Source organism: Dermacentor andersoni, chromosome 2 (genome assembly GCF_023375885.2).
Source record: "Dermacentor andersoni chromosome 2, qqDerAnde1_hic_scaffold, whole genome shotgun sequence".
Classification (NCBI taxonomy): domain Eukaryota; kingdom Metazoa; phylum Arthropoda; class Arachnida; order Ixodida; family Ixodidae; genus Dermacentor; species Dermacentor andersoni.
In genome coordinates this window covers 28,937,045-28,960,512 of record NC_092815.1, presented here as the reverse complement: position 1 = coordinate 28,960,512, position 23,468 = coordinate 28,937,045, and the positions used below count along the sequence as shown (strand labels likewise).

The 23,468-nt window shown below is 45.6% G+C and overlaps 1 protein-coding gene across 2 annotated transcripts in view; it reads left to right on the top strand.

Moving 5' to 3' along the window:
* Positions 1-23,468, top strand: part of LOC126542514 (uncharacterized) — an 88,811-nt gene that overhangs the window by 33,128 nt on the left and 32,215 nt on the right. Inside the window, exons 1-2 of one of the 2 annotated variants that reach the window (XM_050189621.3) lie at positions 1,953-2,254; positions 21,446-21,648. In XM_050189621.3, coding sequence (XP_050045578.2) covers positions 21,456-21,648 — 193 coding nt within the window. In that variant the 5' untranslated portion in view covers positions 1,953-2,254; positions 21,446-21,455. Of the gene's footprint in view, positions 1-1,952; positions 2,255-21,445; positions 21,649-23,468 lie in introns of those variants that run through there. The other variant, XM_055077296.2, reaches the window with a different exon arrangement.

The following is a 23,468-nucleotide window of genomic DNA, read 5'->3' as shown; positions in this document are numbered from 1 at the left end:
GCCATGGTCATGCAGTCGCGGCTAAATGCTGCGCTAATAACTTACCAGCTTGTCAGCCGCTTTACTGCAAAACACAAGATGAAACAAAGCCACAATTTCGGGCAGGAATATGCAAAGAGCCCCATTTGAGTGCAAGCTTCACAGTGCTAAAAGAGAAGTGGCGAAGGAAAACTTAATGTATCTTATACTGAGCTCTACGCTAAGGCAAGCGGAAGGGAACCGAATCTGTAGAATGGAACAGAAACGCACAGAGAAAAAAAAAATTATGGCTACAAATTAAGAAAAGAAGAAGTTTCGTTGAAACTAAAGATTCACTCTTATAGAGTCCCGACGAAAGCGGAACACGGCGCAGCGAGCAAGCACAAAAAGAAAAGAAAGAAAAAATAGTATCAAGAAGCGTATAGAGAGCGCTTAAAGAGAGAGACGGAGAGAGCAGCGCGATAAGAAGAACGCGAAGAAAAAGTTGCGACGGCCGGCGTGCCGCGCTGATGCATTAAAACGTCAACCGACAGAATTGACATTCTGTCTGGAAGCGCCGAGTGGCTCCCGAACCTTTGCTACGCAACTTCCCACTTTGCCGCAACTTCCCACTTTGCTATATACGCAGTTTCCCAGCGAGACTGAAATCGCCTCCTCTCTCGGGCACTTCTTTTCTTTATTTTAATCATCGAACACGCAGTTTTTGCCTCTGTGCAACTGTTTCCTTTCCTTTCTGAAGGAAGCTTTGGGTTTATTTAAAAAAAGTAAATATAAGAAAGGGCCATCGTTTTGTGCGGCTCCATGGTGTTATTTCCTCCTTTTTTCACTACATAACAATGTCGTTCGAACTGCGAACTCAGCCCGCTTGGCTGCGTTCAAACGCGTTTAAAATCGTGCTACTCCGTACACTTCCACCCGCATTTTTATTTCGAGCTCTGTATGTGTCGTTCAGTGAGCTTCAGGCAATAGAGTTTGAAACTCTATACCTCAGGAGAACAGCGACACCTTGCCATTCTTTTTGGCACCACTGAACTGGCACATCGCATAACAAACGAAAGCACAGCTGGTCACATTTCACGCGTAATAACGAAGTTGGAAAAGCTCGCACCAATTTTTTTTTTTTGTTTTCTGGCCCTACCACCAAACTGCGAAAAGAAATTTATTCGCAAGTTTCACAAAAGCTGTGACTGACGGCCGCTATTTTGTCCGTGCTAGCACAGGACAGCTAGCTTCGTCAAAATTTCGCTCTCAGTCGCGCTTGCCAACTAAAAGGGCAGTGGGCTCGTTGATTTAGCTTCTTCGTAACAAAAAATAGCGTCCTACTAGAACGTGAACAAAAAAAAAAGAAACCAAAACAGCAATGACCGGCTTTTTAAATCATGCATCGTTTTGTATGAACTTTGTTTTTTCACTTTGATGTCAGCTCATGTCCTGTCTCCTCTGTCCTTTCCCTGTTCGTGCTGCGCTGCTTTCCCAGTAACGAAGAAAGAGACATGCTGAATGCATCGCGCGCTGCTTTCCAAAAACATGCTGGAGGGAATAGGCGACCGAGGAAGCGGTCACACACTGTCCGAGGCCGCGCGAGATCAACAACGGTTCTCTCGGCCGCTTCGTGCCGGAGAGCCAACGGTATCAGCGAGTACTGTACTCGACGCCATCTTGAAACGTTCTCCCTTCGGCGTCCTGGTGTCTCCCGCGCAAACGTCTCCCACACTCGAATCCTCGTCGACGCCGCCGACGAGAGAGAGAATGAAGTTGCAGGAGACAAAGAGAGAGCGAGAGAGAGAAAGATAGCCGGCAAAGTAAACGGGCCGCGTGGCAAGGGCGACAGTGGGCGGAGCGAGGCGGCACGCGGTTCTCGATTGGTCCCATCCGGGAGGACGAAGGAGGGAACGCGCCTCCTTTCCCCTCGTCCCTGATGAGCACCAGCCATCGGGCCCGGCGTGGAAGGAAGAGCCCAGCAGCCCGATCCCTAAAACGCTAACAGTTTCCCCTTTACGTGCAATCGCCTGGATAGCGAACCTGACCGATCGTTGGCGACAGCCGCATATCGGCCCGCCACCCCGACTCCGAGCGTGTGGAGTGGTGTTTGTTTTTGGACGCACGCCTCAGCCCCTGCAGCATCTTCTCGTCGGTCGTCGTGCTCGGCTGCCGCCAGCTGGTCGGGAGAAGGGGTTCTGCGTCCGGAGATCGCCCGCCTGGCGTCGCGTGAAAGACGCCTTCACGATGCGTCGCGGCGCGCTACGCCACCGCGGTCAGCAACGCCGGAAGTCAGGTGAGCGACGAAAATGACGCTGGTGCTCACAAGTCGGCAGGAGAAGTGGGTTCGCTTCTGCCGCGCTGCCCTGCATCGGCGTGCACTCTTGCAACAGGGGGGCGAACCAGGAGAGGGCGAGGAGAGAGGGGAGAAGGCGGGCCGAGGCGCCTCGCTAATTGCTGATTAGGTTTGATAGCCGGAGGGAGCGACCTGATTAAATTTGCTGGATTAACGCATTCGCGCGCCCGTAAATGCGCCCATTTGCTCCGCTTGCGTTGTTGCACCTCCTCATAAATGGGCGCCCTCTTTTTGCTTCCCTTCGCAGTCTCCGATACTGAAGACGTTCTTCGCTTGAAAGGGTAGATTTTTCTCCACCCCTTAGCACCTTCATCTTCATTCCGAATTGCCTGGTCGCTTTCCGAGCAAGTGGTATCTACGGGTCAATCGAACAGGAACTTGAAGCGTCCGTCTGTTTAGAGGATACCGAGGAGTATAACCTGGACTTTCCTCTTCTTGAGTGTACTGTAACTAGTCGCGAGTTCTGTGCAAGTAAACGGTTTCGATCAGCATTTACTGAGTGTCTAATTTGCCACCGTATGTCTCATCTGTTTCTTGCTTCTCAAGTAAAACTTTTGGAGGTTGCTGAGCGGCTCGGGAACTTCGCAATCTGGCCATGGGGCAAGTTTCAATATTATCCTTAGCGTTTCGTCTGCAATGTACAAATTGTTCTACAGTGTACGAAACAGTATTAATAATGCAGATATTGCGATAGTTTTTTTTTTTTACTTTTACTCCTCTAATTTCTTTCTTGTAAAGCAACAAATCACGTATATATGCCTTTGGCTAAACATGGAACTCCGAAGGTAATTCCTGCCCTTGACATTGTTCACTGGTTAACTGTTGTGACGTTGTGCTGCAGTTTCGTGACAGAGGTACTACACAGTTGCTGTGTCCTCTATAAAATTGCAAAAAAAATTAATGGGCTGATTGCAAGCGAATGAAGCACACATCTATTGGTTCCCTGGCAAGGACGTCTTCATTTTAATGTGAAGTATTTCCAGCCACATTTAGATTCAATCAAATAACAATTTGCCACTTTGCATAAAACGATTATGTTATATAAAGGTGCCGCAAAGAAATTGATAGAGAGATGTTGGCTCTTGCATGCATAAATTGCTGCGAACGAAACATTGTTACGCGGAAGAACAACAGCGGACATTGGAAAGCGCTGACAGTCACTGTTGAGCTGGGATGTCGTGCACATTTTTAATACTGATGAATAACTGTTGCCAGGGCCAATTCTGTGCGGCATGTGAACATCAGACATATATGCATACACGACTGCATATAAGTGCTATCAACTCAGGCGAAAGTTGCAATACATGTGATAAGAATGTAACAAAGAAGCAGACAGCATGCAATCGCTAGTATTTCGTGATCTGGTATAATATATGTTGACAAACACTCGGCGAGCTACCAGAACACTAGAGCTTGCACGTAAGATGGCTCTAAAAGTTAATTTTAAGTTTCAAGTATTGCGAACACTTGAGCTTAACACCTTTCTTTGGTTTTAATCTCTCAACCGAAAATGCGCGTTATGTCGTGTAAATATTCCCGTCGCACTACATATCGCGGTCAAAGTATTATATTAAACATTATTACAAGGCATACGTACGTGAGAACAGGTAAAATGCTTCCCGCAGCTGCATAGTACATTTTATTTGTGTTATTTATCCCGAGTTCCCGCAGTGGCGCTAAACGGGTTATGCACCACAAGATTTAATGAACATAAATCATGTACAAAATACAGAAGAAGTCCGAGGACACCTAAGCACTTCTTATGAGTTTTGAATTGAAAGCATTAATGTCCAACTGAATGCGGTCCTTCGAGTTTCGTGCTGCGAGTAATGCACCATATCGGTACGTGCCGCCCGAGCCAGCAAACAGCAACAGCCTGCGCTGCCAACGCCGGATGCCACCGACGCGGCGATGCCCTCTCCCCTCACGAAATACCTGGCGCGCTATCGCCGCAGCAGGTGTCCCCATTCGCTCGCATCTGCCAGCTCGGCTCCGTCAAGGAGCGCTCCAGCCGAGAGCGAGAGTAGGGCGGCGTGAGGTCGCGACGATACCCTCTCCCCTCACGCTCTATCGGGGCAGCAGACGTAACCTTGTGTGCCCTTTCGCCCGTCTGCTCCGTCGAGGCGCAGCTCGTAACGTGGCGTCGCAGCCAATGGCAATGCGAGTTTAGGCACCCTTTCACTACAACAGAGGACAGACACCGGCTTTTTCGCTCAATGGGCCATTTGACGCTTTCGCATTTAAAAAAATTATGTAATAGAATTATTATTTCCAGGCCAAACACTAGCCAGAGTAAACAGGGCTAAAGGCGCCTCGGGCACTCGCCGAGGACTTATTCTTCCTGACGCGAAACATAGGAATGTGGGAAAATAAATAGATGGCAACGTGAACTGAACAAAAAGAACACGTACTTGGACAAACAAAGAGTGAGACAAAGAAAGAAAGACACACGAAACAATTATTTAAGGAAACGTCTGAAAAACAACAATATAGAAACGGTACTAACAATGTGCATATACGCAGCGCTACCAAGGACCATCTGATTGTCTGACAACTATGATGAAACACCATGCGTTTGGTGCTTCAAAGGTGTATAGGGAAGCGTCATACTCCACCGCTGCATAAAAATCGCAGCTCGAACATTGTCTGAGTGTCGGTGTGTGTGTGTGTCAATATTTAGCTCTTATGACATTTCCGTAAGTTCACATGACAGTCAAATGCTGCGTACAGGCAAGCAACGAGAGTTGTGAACATTACCAATATAGTATCAAATAAATCACTTAAAGGAGTACTGAGACAAAAGAACTTCGGTAAGTTTTTTCGGCTTTATTAGGTATCTAATGGCCCAGTAATCACCGCACGAAACCTCATTTACTTCAGTAAGCGAGAGGTAATCATATGCAGTCTTGTTTGTAGCGACCAGTCCAAGTTTCGGTTTCAGAGAGCAACGAGACGGGTCAGAGAAGGAAAGTAAACGCAGCCGGGCACGTGGTCGCAAAATCCTCTGACGTATGCCCTGACGCGCGAGCTTCGTGTTGCTAGTTGGTCTGCTATGCGCCTGCACGTGCTTTGGCATGTCCTCGCCACCATCGCCGTCATCGTTTTCGTCGTCCAACGGTGACGCTTTCCTGCAGGCGGGAGACGCCGGCGTAGTAGACGTGGCCAATCACTTTCGATTCGACCCACTAGAAAGCAGTGACTCGGATATTGCCACCGGCGACTGCGAGGACGAATATCAAGACCCTCGCATCGGCAGCCTTCAATGGTAAGACACGACAAATCGGCGTCGAACGTGGTGGCCTGCACGGTCATTAACAGTAGCGTGTCCACTTCTGCCAGTGAATGCTAACGTGGGGAAAACGATGCATCGCAATTCCCGACCCCGAATGTGTTTGATCAGCAGAAGTCAACGACGCCGTATATACGCGACATTGTGTTGTACACGCAATTCGTTCGTGGTCAGTGCAGCGCAGTCAAGCTGATACTGCGGGAACTCTGGCGGAGACGACAAAAACTGCCGCTTAATTCTGTAGTTGCAGCGACACGGAGAGCATCCCACTACAAGTGATAACTGAGAAGAAGAGCACATGCAGGCAGCATGGCAGCCAACGAAAATTCATGACGTAACGCTTTCTCGATTGTTTACAACCTTTCCTTGATGTCGATGTCGCGAGGTGCCGTGTTTTGCGGTTGGCTGTGCGCACGTACTTTAAAATTGACTTTAACTATGTGCTAAGCTATATTCGCCGTTGATATATTGCAGACGATGTGTGTGCTCCCACGTAAATCGATCTCATGCGTTACCTCCACTTCAAAATTGTGTGTCAGTACTCCTTTTAGAATGGCAACTTAAGAAGGCGAGATGTGCAGGTTGCATTTGGCATAATTATACGGTTTTCTTTTCTTCCCGCACGTTCACTCTTTTCACTTAACGACTAATATAAGCATAACCTTAAACTCCCTCACATCTATTGGAGGGCGGCGAGGGTGCAGATGTTTTACGACTCTCAGTTTCAGAGCAAAGGTTCATTTCTGCTATGCTTTCCTTGGTTTTAGCATCCAGTGCCTTCAATTGGTTGTCGCTTGACAGAATTCATCCTTCACAATTCACCCCATTGCTGTAACGGTGTGTCCAATGTTATTTAATGCTGGTGTTCTTTTTTTATAACATCGCCGCATCCACGGTACTATGGCACCCTCTTCCTTCTCCGCTTTCTTGCTGTTAAGATCTTCCTCGAGAATTTGTCTTGCCAGCTCTTCTCGCGTCGACATCGTTTCCTGTACCCAATGCGTGCAGGAATTATCGTTTTGAGGATGCATCTCCGACCAAGCCATCATGGTCTCGGCTCAGGAACCATGGCTCTGATGTCCGCGACTATATATCACTGTTTCTCGAATGCATACTCGTTCCGAACACGTTATTCGGCACAACCCTTTAGGCCGCTATGAGGGACAACGACTAACATCTTCAATGAGCTTCCCATCTCACGAGGGCAGCAACGCGAACCTTGTTAGCGCAGTGAAGAACAGCAAAATGTGAGCAGTCCTGCAGTCGATATGATGGACATGGTCTGCAGCAAGTCCGCTAATGGAACAGCTAATTGCTATTTATTTCAGATTGACGCAGATCTTTCGTAGACATAATATCACGAATAAAAAGCGCTCGTCCTTGTCGTCTCGCCTCCGTCCGAGTCCTTTTTTTTCTTTTTTGCGCTACCGCCTTTTCAAACATGTACCAACACACCCAACTACCTCGGGTATCTCTCCATGGCAACTTATTCAACAGAGCATTTGGCGCGACAGATTCAGCATATCGCTATAACCGAGGCGCAAATTTTTATTTTACCGACATCAAGACAAGGCTTCACCTGCAGCCTTTATATGCTGCATGATAAAGGAAAACCATGTAGGCTGGTCATGACCTGTTATTTTCTTTTACCAAAAGGTAAGAGTGAGAGGACGCGATGGAACCGGCGGGAAAGCGAGGATTTTCTGCGCGCGAATTGGAAATGTGAGTAATATAGTTATTTCATATATATATTTGTAGTCCTCCAGTCACTTGAATGGTATCTCTCATTGTGTTACAGCTGGATGCAAGGTTATTTGCATGCGTAGTAAAGTAAGCCGTCCATAGCGGTAATTTCAGTATTCACGCGTGTTAGAAGCTTTCTCGAGGCACATATTGCCGGAATGATTGCAATCATACAATATGGCATTTGCGGTATTAGCGACCCCAAATGATAACGCCTCTCGTAGATGGCGACGATCGTCCGAAAAAGAACATTTGCATAGGAGAACCTTGTCTAGTTGAGACAAAACTCCGTAAGTAAAACCATATGATGGCGAACGCGTGTTTCACTTAACAAAAACAACAACAAAATCTGTGCTGGTACAAATTGCTGGTAACGCCGTTCCCGGAACGTCGTTACAGATTGTTCGTTGACATCACAATATTAATTCTAAATTGTAGATCTGCGGAACCTCGTTAGAAAAGAAAGAATAGCATCGCGCACGAAAAACTACCATATATCAGACTTATTTTCTTTTATTTTTGCTTCGGATCGAGCGTTCCAATCTTGTGACGTGGCTGCCGGAGAAGGAGAAAGATATGCTACATATTGTGATAATGCGAGTTAATTGAACGCTCTTACAAAGAGACAGTTTCTTTCAATTACATGTATTGCAGTTCAGTTGCATGAATTACATGCTCCAACTCTCCGTATAGAAAATGTGGAAGAGACATGTGCAAAGAAAAACATTTACCCGCTACTAACATGGAAATGTACATAAGCTGAGTTTTTAAAGCAGTGTTAGCAGTAAATTATATTAAAAATATAAAGTAAAGGCACTACGAACGGAAAGTTGAGGCTTACACCACTACTACACGCGTTGAAATTGAAAGATTGCAGGCATATTCTGGCTCCGTCCCTATACATAGGCCCACAGTCTGCTGTGAGCGTTGTATCAAAAAGTCCTTGCGTATCACTTAGTAACAAGAGAAAGAGAAAGGACCTATGTATAGAAAGGCATGGGAAGTTAAGCAGAGGCTAGCTATAGATACTTCTTAGTAAAAGTACTCTGGTACCGAAGGGTTCTGTGGCGCGCTAAATCAAATAACCTATAGAATAGACCAACGTGCGTCGGCGACCTTGAAGCCAAGTCAGGGTCGGTCTTGCTGGCAAACGCGGCGCCATGTGTAACTAAGGCGGCAGCCAAGTGCTTTCAAATGGCACCGACCACCTCCGAGACGTGCGTCTTTGCAGGAAAGAAAGTCCGCTTCCTTCCCTGTCTCTCTGTCTGTCGTTTTCGCTCTTGGTGACACCTCTCCTGTAATCATCCGACGCCTGCAGTCTTGAGAGTGAAAGGGCTCGAACAAGACAGACCAACTTCTTGTCTGGAATCTCACTGGCGACGACTTGCTCGTTTCCTGTCGAATGTGCATTTCTTCTGAGAACTTCTAACTAAGAACATATTTTTTCTAAAAAACTGCAGCACTCGACCTTCTTTTCGTTGGCGGGCTTTCGGAATCAGTGTTTGTGTATGTATGCGACGTGTTTGGGGTGTGCACTTCGTTGCACCCCTAATTGTTTTCACCTGCACGTGCATGCTCTATGAGAACGGCCGAGCTGGACATTTCTTTACATTTCACCGCATAACCTCTCTCTCGTTTAATTGTACCGCTTTGGTTATGTCCATTTTGTCCTGATCAATGAAGAAAGGGGCACGTTTCGGATTGTCTTGTCTCTACCCAAGGCTTCTATCTTCCTTAGCGGCACGTTCATGGACACTTGCTTGATGTGCTGAAGCATTCAAGAGACGTATCACGGAACTTCCTGATCCCTCTACAGCTCATAATATGCTGCGTATCTTGTACTCACCTAGCGTTAATCGTTACCTTTTCTAAACTCCAGACACGCGACATTCCCAGAAGGGCCCACGGGTTTAAATCGACTCGGTAACCTCACTTCACCGTCGCTCACTAAACCACATTCAGAGCAGAGCGCCCGCTTTCCAAGCAAATTGTGGCATGAATGTTTTGTGCGTAACTCGCCGAAGTATGCGTCATTTATGTGATAAACGTGGACTTTGCGACGTGTGTTCTGTCATATAAAAATGCATTTTCTACACAGTGTTGATAAACTTAATGGTCCGGCGCAGAAAAACTCTTGGTCCGTATATTTTCTATAGCTTCCCATTAAATTTTTCTATTCTTCGTTTTTTATCGTGCGTAGTGCCGGGTGGCCGATCCCAGCGACAACGGCAGCGTAGTGGCGTCCCAGCCAATGAGGACGTGCGAATGAACGAAAAATGAAGTAGATCGTTAGAAAATGCGACCTTTGCTCCGGTTAAGTGTTGCACGGTTAAGAATGATGCCATGTTATGCTTTGATTTGTACAGCATAAATTAGCAAGACGCAATAAATTGCAGCTCAAGTGTATGCATATTGTCTGTCAACAACTCGCCACAAATCGTTTATTCGTGCTGGGTTTATTCAATTTGCAAGCGAAGAAGGGATTCTTCGGTCAGTCTTGGCCTTGCGTACGTTTTGAAAACAAGAAACCGGCTGCGGCATATTTCAAGCTTTCAGAGCTGTACCTGCTAAGACAGATGTCTTCGCTTTAGGAGGCAATTCCAAGAACCACGTCCGCGACTATTTCGGACGCGCCTTCGAGCGTGCGACCGCCGTCTCACCTTCGCGGGGACGAACACTTCCTCCTGTGAGGCCCTAAACCATACGTCCGGTCACTCGAAGGCTCGCTCGACGTCTGGTTATGGTAGTTGGCGTCGCCGTCAGCTGCTGACCGTCTGGACCATTGTCCACTTCCCCTTTGTGCTGCCGACCCGCACCCCAGCGAAAGCGGTAGTCACACAGCCGCGACGGCGACGATGTCGACACCTTCCTCGCTTCGTTCTTTCACTTGGAAGTCACAGCACTCGCCGACTGGGGGAGTGTTGCCGCGTCCTCGGCCACTGCGCCGAGTAGTCTCGGGTGTGGCGTCAAGGACGGAGAAGGCGCCACGGTACTTTCACCGGCGTCGCTGGCGGTCGGGACGGGACTACGCATCTGCAATGGGGTCACTGGGCTTCAGACGGATGCCGCGTGGCCGAAGGGATTAGAAGAGTGACCGAAGGCGGGTAGGGGAGGGGGGGGCGGGAAGTTGATGCCTCGGCGAAACGACCCCAATTAGGGTGCAATGTGCTCCGTGTGCGCTGGGACCTATTTGAAGGCGACGCCGACTCGTTTGCTCGGCTGGCCGGAAAAAAGAGAGAACAGAAAACCTATCCGCAAGTGGCAACGCTCTGTCACCGCGACTGCCGCATCCTGGCGATGTTTCCAAAAGGCGCACAACTTTCAAATTTTCTTCTCTTCATAAATACTAGTGTTAAATGTCCAGTCTGAATGCCTATGTACGCTTACTGCCACTTCGCGGTTTATCTTTGTCTAGCTTAAATTTCTTGTCGATTCGTGCCTACATGAGCCCGACATGGGCAGTATAGAGTGTCATTTTTTTATTTTTGTAAGCGAAATAATTCATTATTTGATGACATGCAGCATCTATCTACACGTGTTCCAACAGCTCCACTCTTAAGCAAAATTACACCCTTTGGGTCATATCTTGCCACACGACAATAATCGTCATCTGTCTTGTCCGCATTTCCTTTCTTTAACACTGCGAGCCCGGTACTTCCAAGTCACTAACGGCATGCACGTTATCAGCATGACAGAGCATTCTCGACAGAAAAATAGCGGGCGCGGCGTTTTCAAGAAAAGAAACGCAAGCAAGACAGGTGACGATTATTGCTGTGTGGCAAATATACGCCGCAAAGGGTGTACAGTTGTTTAAGAGTGTAGCTATTTCTAACTTCCTTAGCGGCACGTTCATGAACACTTGCTTGATGTGCTGAAACATTCAAGAGACGGATCACGGAACTTCCTTATCCCTCTACAGTTCTTAATATGCTGCGTATCTTGTACTCACTTAGCGTTAATAGTTATCTTTTCCAGTCAAACAAAACATAGGCTAAGGTGTGGTCATTTTCCACTCTGTGTTGCAATCTAGCTTCTGCGCGTTGCTCCCTCGTACAAGCTCTGCTCAGCATGAGTGTAAGCTGTAGCAGACTTTAAGCACGTTGCAGGTACGAATATTGTTTCGTAAAAGCGAGAGATAAAAAAAAATCATGAGTCATTCCACTCTGTGAAGGTGCATGACCAGCGAAGCTGTTTAGCACACGACACAGAGCTGACACATAATTTTGAACAAAGGTACGAACACATTTATCGTCCTGATCGGTGGTCACCGTGACGATAAGTACGCGCACAGATTCTCGTATCACCTCTGTTATTAAATGCGTAAGCATTTCTATGCCTGCCTAACGAAAAATGTTTCCGTCACGTAAGACAACGAATGGCTCATACCCCCTTAAGCAATGGCTCATACCCCCACAAACAAGCAAAAAATAAAATTATCTACCTGAGAATCTAGAGATCTTGATAATGGTGCCTATTGATAACTAATCTACTGAAAATGTAGGTCCAAGTGATGACAAGTATAAGCTTTTGCAGAGAATGAAGCGATTTTGCATCAACTTAGTGAGATGAGTTTTTGCGCGCGCAGAATTGTTATTGACGTGAAAAATCCACGGAACCCTAGCCACAAACAACTTTGTTGTAATAAAAAAAAAGCTTTCTATTCAATACTATGTAGGTGTAGGTTAACCTGGGAACCAGGCAGATGTAATGAAAGCACTTGCTTCTTTCTACTTCAGGTAATGCTTAAATAGTTTCGGAAATCGTTTTTTGGGCGCACCGTACTTGCAGCGCTTGAATACGACTGTTCTAAAATATATCGAAAAGCCTTTTTAGTATAACCTGGTATAACTTAGACGCGAGAAGAACTAATCGACAAAGAAATATATTACCTAGAATTTAGACAGAGCTAATAAATGAATATGAAGAAATTCATAACTAAAGAATGAAAACAGAATACGAATAAAGGAATATTTTACGAGATGTATCCAATTTCTTCTATTATCTTACTTTACTGTTTCTTTCCTGAAGACATGCTTGCCCTTTTCTCAGACTCTTACTGTAACGTAAAAGCTTTTGAATGTTATCACTTCTTTGTTACACAATAGAGAACTATAATACTTTTTTATTGCCTGAGAGCCTGAGATATAGTTTAGAAATGACTTTACCGCTAAATTTCCTGCTCTGAATACATGTCCGCTTAAAATACATCGCCTTTTGCTTGTAATCCTAGTTGAGATGTTGTAGTGTACAAATGGTGTATATATACAGCTAGAAACTTGATTGCAGGACGCAATACAAGTGAAACAGAAGGTACGACAGAGACTTTATACTCAACAGCATTACAACTAACATGACGTCCTCGCACGAGGTACCCTCGTATTTGTCTTCAATCTTCACGTATACAATAATAAATCACAATTTCCATATCTACTAAATAACTTTCACATCGTATTTCATTTCCGAGATAAGTGATCCCATACTAGAAAAGACGAATTTTCCAATACGTCCGTGGTCATACCCCGCTAAACAGAGACGTGCCTTGACAGCCTTAGGGGATTTTCTGGTAGACAACAATTAATTAATTTGATTTGAGTCGTAGATATTAATAAACTGTTTCTAAATTGAGTGTTTGATGCGAGGGCTATGCTTGAAAAAAAATGACATTTGTTTGTCACGCAAATAGTGGTTCTGTTGTACAACGTACATGAACTTTTGCGTTTCCTGTTTTTTTCTTCTCATGTTTACGTTTATACTTCATAAACCAGGTGTGTTTGCTTGTAACATGGTGTGCATAGATTAATGGGGAAATGGGTAGTTACAATTTCTCAAATGCGTATTGGGATAGCTGGTTCTAATGTTGCCTACATTCCCATATGCAGTTTATTGCTCGTATTATTATTATTATTATTATTATTATTATTAGTAGTAGTAGTAGTAGTAGTAGTAGTAGTAGTAGTAGTAGTAGTAGTAGTAGTAGTAGTAGTAGTAGTGGCAGTAGTAGTAGTAGTAGTAGTGTTGTTGTTGTTTCCTAGGCACGGTAAGTAGTTGATTGATTGATTGATTGATTGATTGATTGATTGATTGATTGATTGATTGATTGATTGATTGATTGATTGATTGATAATGTTACCCTCTAGGCCCAAGCGTATTACAGAGGGGAGTGGTAAAAGGAAGAGCATATAGATGAAGCGCCACAACTAAGGTAAACAACATAACGTGTTAATCATTCTTCACTATACAAAGTTCGCTAACGCCTCGCGGAAGTGTTTGTTATCGACGATATCGACAACGTCACCGGGAAGGTGGTTCCATTATTGCGATGATCTGGGAAAACAAGGACTGACTGAAATTGTTGGTGTTACCTGTATGAACTCTGTTTCGAAACAGGCTCAAACGTGCTATTGTCCCACATGACGCAAGTGATTGAAGAGCTACCTAGATTACATTTCATTGAGGTTATGCTAGCGATACGATTATCATTAAAATATATGAATTGCGCTGAGCTTTTTTGAACAAATTCGAGTGAAAAATGAGGTTACCACGGCATGGGTCCCAGGCGGCTGCACCGTATTTGTGCACAAAGTGTACAAAGTCAAAATATTTGTAGTTATATGGACACCTAAATACGTGTGTGAGTAAACAGGTTTCATATGAATTTTATTCCGATAGTAAGTAGAAAGGGTATTGGTGTTCCTGTGCACATGCATCATTTTCCATTTAGTAATGTTTAGTTCCATTAGGCAGATGTTACATCAGTCAATCACATAGTCCAATTAAGATTGAAAATAATTAATGTTGTCGGTGGTAATTATTTCACGATATATCACTCAATCATCTGCAAACAGGTGAATGTGAGACGTCAACGAAAAAGATAGGTCGGTAGTATAAATCTGGAAAAGAAGAGGCCCTAGTACTGATCCTTGAGGCACACAACAGCGAACCTCAGTCAATGATGAGGGAAGCTTCTTAGCCGTAACAAATTGATAGCGGTTAGTAAGAAAACACTCAATCCATTTCGACAGATTACTGTCAAGGTTTAAAGGACTTAGCTTGAAAATAGCCAGTTAGGGGGCAACCATCGTATTTAAACGACGGTCTCAGTTCCTTTCATAAAAACACGTAGTCGTGTTGACATGAAACTCCCTAATGGAGATCTACGGCAATGGAATTGCGGCCGTGCTACGTGGCACGTTGCGAGCTTTCTACGGGCGCCGCATGGGGCAGAAACGGCGCTGCTGCGCTTACTTTCGCGTGCAACTGCTCACGTATGCAGTCGCCGTTAAAGGTAGTTTTTTTTTTTTTTGCTAGCTTCCTTTCGCAAAATTTCGTATGGCTGTCTTTGAGTCGCTGACTATCAATTTGGCTGTGGAGGAGGCGTACGCCAAGGCTATTACGACTTTCTCCCCGACCTCCGGCGAGGTTGTAATGACTGAGCTTGCAGCGATGGTTTTTTGTTGATCTATAGTACAGCCGCTGTCATGGCTTCTCGATCACGATACTCGGCCGCGTTTTTGGCTCTTTCCTGCCTGTGCTCTTGGTTGTGAAAAGGGTGGGTGTTCTTAGGTTATAGTGGGAGTAATGGTCAATCTGTGGTAATGGTAATGGTAATGGTTATGGTAACTCTGTGGGAATGTCCCGCTTTGGTCTGAATTGGGTGTTGTATGTAATCCCGAGTTATTGGAAAATGTGTTGCCCCGTCTGGCACAGCGAGTCTGTTCAGTTGGGAAATTATTTGTGCTTCTATGAGCTCATTAAGAATATCGTGTATTCCTAGAGCCTCAAACTTTTCGTTTACGGTCGTAATTGGGAAGTGTAGAGCCTGCTTGTAGGCTCTCTTGATCGTGAGGTTAATTTTAGTGCATTCATCACTCTTTAGTTGCAGGAATTGGGTAGCGTAGGCTACTCTGTTTATGACAAAAGCCTGTACCAATCTGAGTAAATTAGTTTCTTTCATGCCGTGGTGTCTGTTGGCGACGCGCGAAATGAGTCTTGTCGTATGATGCACTTGTGATTAGGGTATTCATTTTATGTTTTCTTTGATTGAACATCGTGGTAAAGAGATAGTAACTATAGAAGAAATAACATGACGAGCTCCGCTTTACTTTTGTCGAAGCGAAATAAGTGAAGAACTCCTTACAACGAAAAAGAAAAGGTTCACTTGTTCGTATATTACTTTTTGCATTATTCTAGCAAGTACAATGACGCCTTGACAGTTTACCTCGTTTTACTAATTCCTCAGTCGGTCCAACTAATTGAAGTCAATTCATTCAGAAACCAGTATCCCTTTAAAGCGTCCCATTATTCTGACCTTACATTTTGGAACAAGATTTAAACATAAGACTTGCAGTCCTAATCGCTTTTCTTCCATCTTGCCCTCCAGTGCTTGTTTTTGCCGTACACAGCAGTTGCAGTGTACTGTAACCGCATTTTGTATGTACAGCGCTTAATTGTGTGTGTATATCGGTAATGTGTCTACAGCGGTTACGTGAAGAAATCTGCCAACTCATTGAAAACGTTGGCGCCGTCTTCTGCGCTCCTGTCGGCCCATGACACATGCTTAGACTTCATCGGGAACGGAAACAGCGCGAAGACCGAGAATGTCTGTGTCTCTCTTTTTGTTCCGTTATATTTTTGCGCTGCATCCGTTCTAAGTACACTGCGTACCAACTAGCCCAAGAGAAATCTCCAATACATATAATGGGTCTCCGAGGAGATGCCTGACATATAGCGTGGAGTTTCGGGGTGGTCGCTCCTCGCCCAGAAAGCATTCTACTGAACTCGTTGAACTCTACGGCGACAACAACAACAAAACTTGCATTCCCGAGTGACATCGCCTCCACCACGAGTAGCTCAGAGAAAAGGGGGCTCGGGCTTCTACCGACGCTGTGACTGTGTAGCGAGGCTGAGCGGAAGAGGAGCGGCGCTTTTTTGATGTCCGCGCGGCGACTGCGTGAAGGGGATTTTGGCGCGTCCGCTCATTATCTTCGGAAAGGCGGCAAAGGACAACATTACTCTTCGCCGACGCCTCGAAAGACGTTCGGCGCCGACTAGGTTCAGCCACCCACGCACACCGGCAGCCACACGTGCGCGGCACGTCGCCCCTCGTCGGCAGACCGCAGCGCCGCAGACGGAGTTTGTTGACACCAGCAGGGTGCGGTGGCAGCGGCGAGTCTCGTCGAGGGTTTTTTAACGGCTACGAATCAGCGCAGTGTTGCGGCTTTTAGAAAGTGACGTTGTATCTATGCATCCATGTGAACACTTAGCATTGCATTCAATGCGTACGTGTGTGCGTGTGTGCGTCTGTGTGCGTTGACTTCGTAATGTTCCATTTGGCTTAACTTATTGACCAGTGCTCAATGGCAGAATATACAGAACGTGCGGTGTTGTTGCTGTCTTTTATTTATATTTTTTTATGTGGACTGTTTAGGCACGTTTGCGAAATGTGCTTTATCGCCGGAACGTATTTCGTATCACCTCGTGTTATCATACTCTGAGCAAGGAAATTAATTGCTCCAATTTTCAGTGTTATCCAAATGTAAATCTCTCACTCACACGACGTGGGGGCCGGGTCATTCTTGCAAATAATCCGGTGCCATATATAGGGAGGCAGAGTATTGACTCAAGTACGCTGAAACATTTGTGTAGTGCATATTTATGCGAACGGATCAACGCGTTGCTTCAGTATTCATTCCTTGACAAACGTACGTACTCGAGCCTGGGCTGGTCTCGGTTTTAGACCGGCCCCCAAAAATTGGAAGGTCAGAAAAAAAAATGTATTCATTGAGTGTAAAGCCGAAGAAAAAAAATGCATTCGACTGCGAGAAGACATGCAACGTCATCGAGATGTTGTACTTTTGGAATGCTTGCGTTATCAGATCGGTCGGAATTTCATCCCGCATCGACGCGACCCAGTTCATTACCTGTTGAGTGAAGTAAATTGGCAAGTCGAGGGCATGTCGAAGTAAACATGCATCTGACTTTGTTCCAGGAGACGCCTCGAACGTTAGCGACCAGTCTGTATGATTTCCGTCGTTAAGGACATTCCTGCTTATCAGATGATGATGATACCTTGCATAATGGCACAAACCCACTACGGGAGATAGGCCATGAACCATCATCATCCAAATCAACAACATATTTTACCGACCTTTCTGCGCTTGGCAGTGTCTGGCGGTTGCGGCATGCCACAACGCCGGCTCTAAACCTTTCCCCAACTGTCGTACATTATCTTCTTAAGGAAAAGTATCAGTCTGCGCTTGAGTAACTATAGTACGTTTGCAATAAAATTCTGACGCGAGCTTCGAGTCCTAAACCGTTTAATGTTTTCTTAAACCTCAATATGGCTTTCTGTGTCATCTTCCCCTCCCTCAGACCCCATTCTTGAACTGTTTGGCAGGACTGCTATAGTGTATACACGTCCTTTTATTTTCTGATTATTTATTTATTCACATTGTGTCACTTTGTCCTTTCTTTATATCTTTGTCTTTTCTTTTTCTTTCTTTCTTCCTTTTGGTGGGGAGGGGGGGGGAGTGTTATTGTTAGCAATGTTGGGATAGCCGGCTTTCGGTTGCCTCTTCTCCAAAACTTCTGTCGTTTATTGAAAGCCGGTGTGGTAAACGTCCTGCAAGAAAGTTTCGGCCAATGGTTGTTGGCCCTTGGCGGCTTCCTCGGCTCACTGGACGGCCCAGAGTTGGTGTTGCAGGTCCGAGCTGAGCAACGCAGACTCCTAGATCCTTCTTTTTTTGTTTTTGCAAAGATTTTCAAGAAAAAAAAAACGAGCCGTGCGATTGGAGTGTACAGTTGCCTTTGATATACCGGATCAGCGACACCTTCATTGAGTGCGCAAATATCACGTGCACATCAAACTAACACAGGCTTAATCGTATACGTGCCGCTGCGGTGAGGGTTTTGGTTGGATCCCGTGTTCCGCTGGCTGGATCGAAGTTCCGACCCCGGAGAGACGCGCACGCAGGCATCGTTTTAATTGCCAAAGAATCCACGCAAGCTACGGGCTGAGACTTGATCGGCCTCTTAGTGGCAGTGCGGAAAGCGCGGACTGTGAAATCTGCACCGTGTTGGAGACTATATAGACCGTGTGCTTTGTGTGTGCCCGCCGTACTTGCGAGAAAGACAATTAATGGCACGCATCGACAACCGGCCACTTGTCTCTCAGTCTGCTCTTCCCTTTCTTGTCGTTGAGCAAGCTAGGCGGGGACGTCGGTGCCAACGCGTGCCTGTATTTAATCGATTGATCTTAATATATCAATCAAGATAATTGATAATAATAATAATCGAGATTAAAGCAATAACCGATTAATCTGAAGGTTGATCGACCAACCTCATCACCATTTATTATACACCTCGCAGCTGGGCATAACATAACGGGGGAGCAAAGAGTAATGCAAAAGAAATTTCATAAAATGACTATCGTGAGAAAGATGTACAGACGTAAAGCTAAAAAAAAGTTTATAAAGCAGAATACATACAATAATATGTTATAATAGAGAAGACAATACACATCATAATACTTAAAACGATTAATGTCGCATATTAACCCTTGTAACCATGCAGGCATAACACTGGTAATCATGCAGCTAACCTTGCGTTCTTCGCTCAGACACACGTGACCCTCGGCACACGTGACTTTCGGGTCGCCTTCTGTAATGTGTGAAATTCGGTTCTAGCTGGCAACAAAAACGGAACCCGAAGTTAGGTGGCGCTATCGGCCAGGCGTACCACAGAACACAAAAGGTTTATACAAAAATGTTTGGGTTTCTGGGTATACGCAAAGCCGCTATGTTTAATATATAAAAGTATGAGAACATTGACCATCGCTTATCTTGCTCGTCATTGAAGTCTGTTTTCAGTGGCTACCGATCCACTTCGAATTTTGGGAAACGACGTGGCAGACAGATAGTAACTATACAGCACACACATTAGGTTTCTATAGTTTGACACCCGTGGCGTTCTCTGCATCAGACGCCAAGAATGTTCTTTGCACTCTGCGGCACAAACTTTGCAAAGACACGTTCTATACGAACGTGCAAAATCATCACTTCCACACAGAGTTGGCACATTTCTGCGGTTTTCACCGAACCAATAGATTGACCGCACGTTCGACACACTTCTCCATCATTTACTCTTAGACGAAGCCTACACGCCTCACTTCTTCTGTCGCATCAAGAGACGAAAGTTCCCACATTGTAGTTTCTGTGATAACTCCGACGCCTCAGTGGAGCCTATTATCATAGGATGCACCCAATATGACCGATATCGGGTTCACCTGCGTGATCGCTTGAGCACCATTGAAAAACGTGCTCTCACAGTGAGCGAAGATCTTGGACCGTGCTCACACCCCAATAAGCAGAGACGTGCTGTAAGTGCCCTTCGCGATTTTTTAGTGGAGTCTAATCGCATAGACGGCCTGTGATTATTTACTGTTTTGTCTTGTGCATTGTGCTTCTTTTTTTAACGAGCTGATCTCCAGCTGGTGTTGTCCTTAATGTGTATATGAACAGACTTGTCTGGACTCCTGCACTCCTGTGTAATGGGCGAGCATCCTACAGGTATTGGACTGTGCTTTTGGTGCTGGTGACTGCAGAAGAGACAACCTTTGTGCGCTTGTGTTCGTGTGTTATCGTGCTTTGTGAAATTTTATTATTTCTTCTTTGTTTTTCTTTTTGTAATTTTCTTGGCAGGCGAATTTCAGATTTTGGGATAGCTGGCTCTGACGTAGCCTACCTTTCCATGCTTCTAAACATAAATATATATATATTTTTTTTAATTCAGCGTCATGTTACACTTTTGTAACATGTGAAGGTAAAAGCCTGCTGCACACTTCGTGCAATGCGCCGTCTGGCATCGTCGCGTAGCTGCTTTCGCAGAATAGTGGTTGCCTGAGCTCGTTGGTGCTGTCGTCGTCTCTTTCTGTCCGTGTCGGAACGTTCGCAGTTCAGCTTCGGCTCGTTTTCGACGCTTCGCTGCGGCTTCGCATGCTCGTATAGCGGGGTCAGACTCGCTCCAACGACGTTTCTCTTCGAATTTACGTTGCATCCTCTAAGCAGGGGATTGAAACGTATGCTGTTCTGTATGTTGTATGGATGATTTCAATGAATGTAGGAACTGTTCGTTTAACTTTGCTGAACGCTTGTAGCCTCAGCCTTACGGGTGTATGAGTTATTACTTACGGGGGTATGTGCCATTGAGGTCACGTGATTTTCATTTTTTGTATCACTCGTCTAGACGCCGCGTTTATGTACGTTGTATGCGTGATTCCAATGAATGTACAAACTGTACGCTGCAGATTGGTGAGTGCTTGTATACTCTGCATTACGAGAGGGATGAGCCATTTCATCTTTTGCTTGCGTAGGAGGTTTTGAGCCACTGCTGATGATGACAGTTTTTGTACCATTGGACTGGACGACGCGCTTTTTTTTCTTTTTTTTCGAGGACATCGGGGGTACGAGCCACTTAAAGCTTTCGCATTAAAAAAAGGTGTGGGAGGGGAAGGAAACGAAAGATTAAGAAAAATAAAATTTACGGCTGGTGGGAGTCGTATACATATATAATACCCACGACCTCCTCATGAGCCTTGTGGTGCTCCATACCGTTAAAAAAGCGGCGAGGCGACAGAACAGCATTGTTGACGTTGTCCCTTCCTCTTTCTTAAAAGCGTTGGCGGTATCCGATGTCAAGTTTCGAACCATCCCAACTTCTTGCACTGATGGCGCAGCAGCAGAGACTAAGGCGGATTACTCAGGCTCTATCATCATTAGCATGTCAACCCTAAAAAAAAAAAGCAATGCATTACACTTGAGTTACCGGTATACGGGCGGGCTAATTGTTTATCTACGTCTTAGTTAAAGCCGCACGCGTACTGTAAAACGACCGGAGTAATTAACGACCAGAGTATACCTTCAGCTCTACATACATAGTTTGTCTCTGTCGTTATTTTTCGTGTCCGCGTTCTTTCGAGTCTACTGCTTTAGTTAATTATACAATCGTGATTCGTCAATGCGCGCGTTCTAGGCCGCGTCAGCGCGTGCCCCGCGCTCGTGTACCCTTGCCCTGAAGTGTGCGTACACCCACTGTCGCAGCAGCTCTCGTCCGATGGACGTGAGGCGAGCGGTTCATCATTACCAGCAGCAGCAGCAGCCGGTCGCAGCCCCTGTAGCAGCAGACCCGCCGCAGATGCGCAGTCCCATGGCCGACCTCCACGGGGGCCGGCAACGGGCCCTCGAGCTCAGCCTGCACCTGCTCAAGACCTACTCCTACAACGCCGGCCTGCAGCAGACGCACGAAGGTGTGCTAACGATTACATGTATATATGCATCTCTCGTGCACGTGGCTTCGCAACGAACTCGCGAGCCCACCCATTTTGCATGCAGCCCAAACAGCACGTGTTGTACGTCGTGCAGTACAGCGTATGGTATTAGCTTGGCGCTTTCTTCAAAGTTGCTGCACAATCGATCTCGTTTGAAACGGCACAGGCTTTATCTCTTGGTTTACAGTCATCTCAGGCTTTGACGCGCGCGCATATCTTTACGGACTGAGCAGAGCCGCTGCGCGGAAACATGCTGTGCGTGCACACAACCTTTATGCAGATAGAGTAAAGCGGAACGTATACTCTTCGATGGCGCTGGGTAGAGTTATGGTATACGTATGCTCCATGAGCTATAAACCCTTTGCATCCGCGATGTGGCAGCAGGGCGTTCATGACCCTAGAGAACTTCCGGTCAGCCATTTTCGACAATCCAGTTAGCCAAGAAAAAAGAAGTTTTCTGACGCATATAGTGTACTGCAGGCACATAAAGGGGCGCCGTGCGTCAAGCTTATGTATAGGCTTCGTATTGTTCTTTTTTCTTTTTTTGCACTTAGCAATACAATTCACTTGTCAAACACTCCAACTCTGCAGCAAAACTGGTATAGGCTATTGTAACTTGTGTTGTTCCTCAGCGCTTCTTCTTCATGCTTCAAACAGAGCTCTTCTGGGAGCTCTGTTTGCAAGCATGAAAGGGGTCTATGTACGTAAATGTATCGCTGCCTAGCAATTTGCACGGAATATGATGGTGCTTACATTTCGATTCTTCGCAGCGAAGCCGACGGCACACCGTTCTCGAAGGGGCGATAAGCGCTTAATTGTCAGAAACGCAAAATCAACGCGTTTATTTACGGTGCCTCGCTGCAGACCTGCGACCACGGCAAATTGCAAGGAGCGCCAAAAAAAAAAAAAGTGGAAGAAAATAAAGTTTTCTGCTCTTAGGACCTTGGCCAGAACCTTCACGTGACCACCGAACGTGAAAAGCCATGTGGCGAAGCTCTTGCTTGAAAGCGCTATGAATCCGAAAAGTCTCGGGAGAGCCCGCTCTTCTTCGATATACATGCCCTATTTTCCTCCCTATCATCATCGTTTTTCGTTTCTTATCCTCTTCTTTCTTTTCCAAGTCTATTCTTCCTTTCCTTTTTTTTTCTTCTCCTATGCCGAGTATCGGCCAAAATTTGATATTTAGACCGGCGACTAAGTTTTTTTTTTTTATTTATAATTCTTCTTTTTTTCCTTTGAACTTGTTCTCAGTTAACGCCGCATAACTAATAAAAGCTTCCCAGACGCTCCTGTGGTACATTTCTGCTTTCTTTTTATTTTCGCAATCTTGATATTTGAAGGAAAATGAGCAATGCTTCTCATCTCCATCTACCGACCGCATACTACTCAATGGAGCGCAGGTGTAAAAATTCAAGCAGAAGGGCTGACAACAAAAGTGCGAAAAACGTCGCGACGACGAACCCGACTGATCGCTTCAACGTTAAAGATACCCATGCACTTGCCAAACTTCCTTCGTTTCACCAATCCCGTCGATCCAGCCTCTCCTGCTACGAGGGCGCCTATGTTTGTTGAAGTTCAGTTTTCTCCTCCCCGTGTGGCAGTAACAAATCCGCTCTTTCTTTTCGCGTCGCAGTAACCATTTCTGTCATATTTTTACACGGTAATAAACGAGAAGAAAGACGGTTAACAGAGGAGCCCGATTTTTATTAGTCATATCATGAAAAGCCAACAAACACTGATACCAAGGACAACATAGGAGAAATTACTTGTGCTTAATAAATGAATTAAATAAACTATAA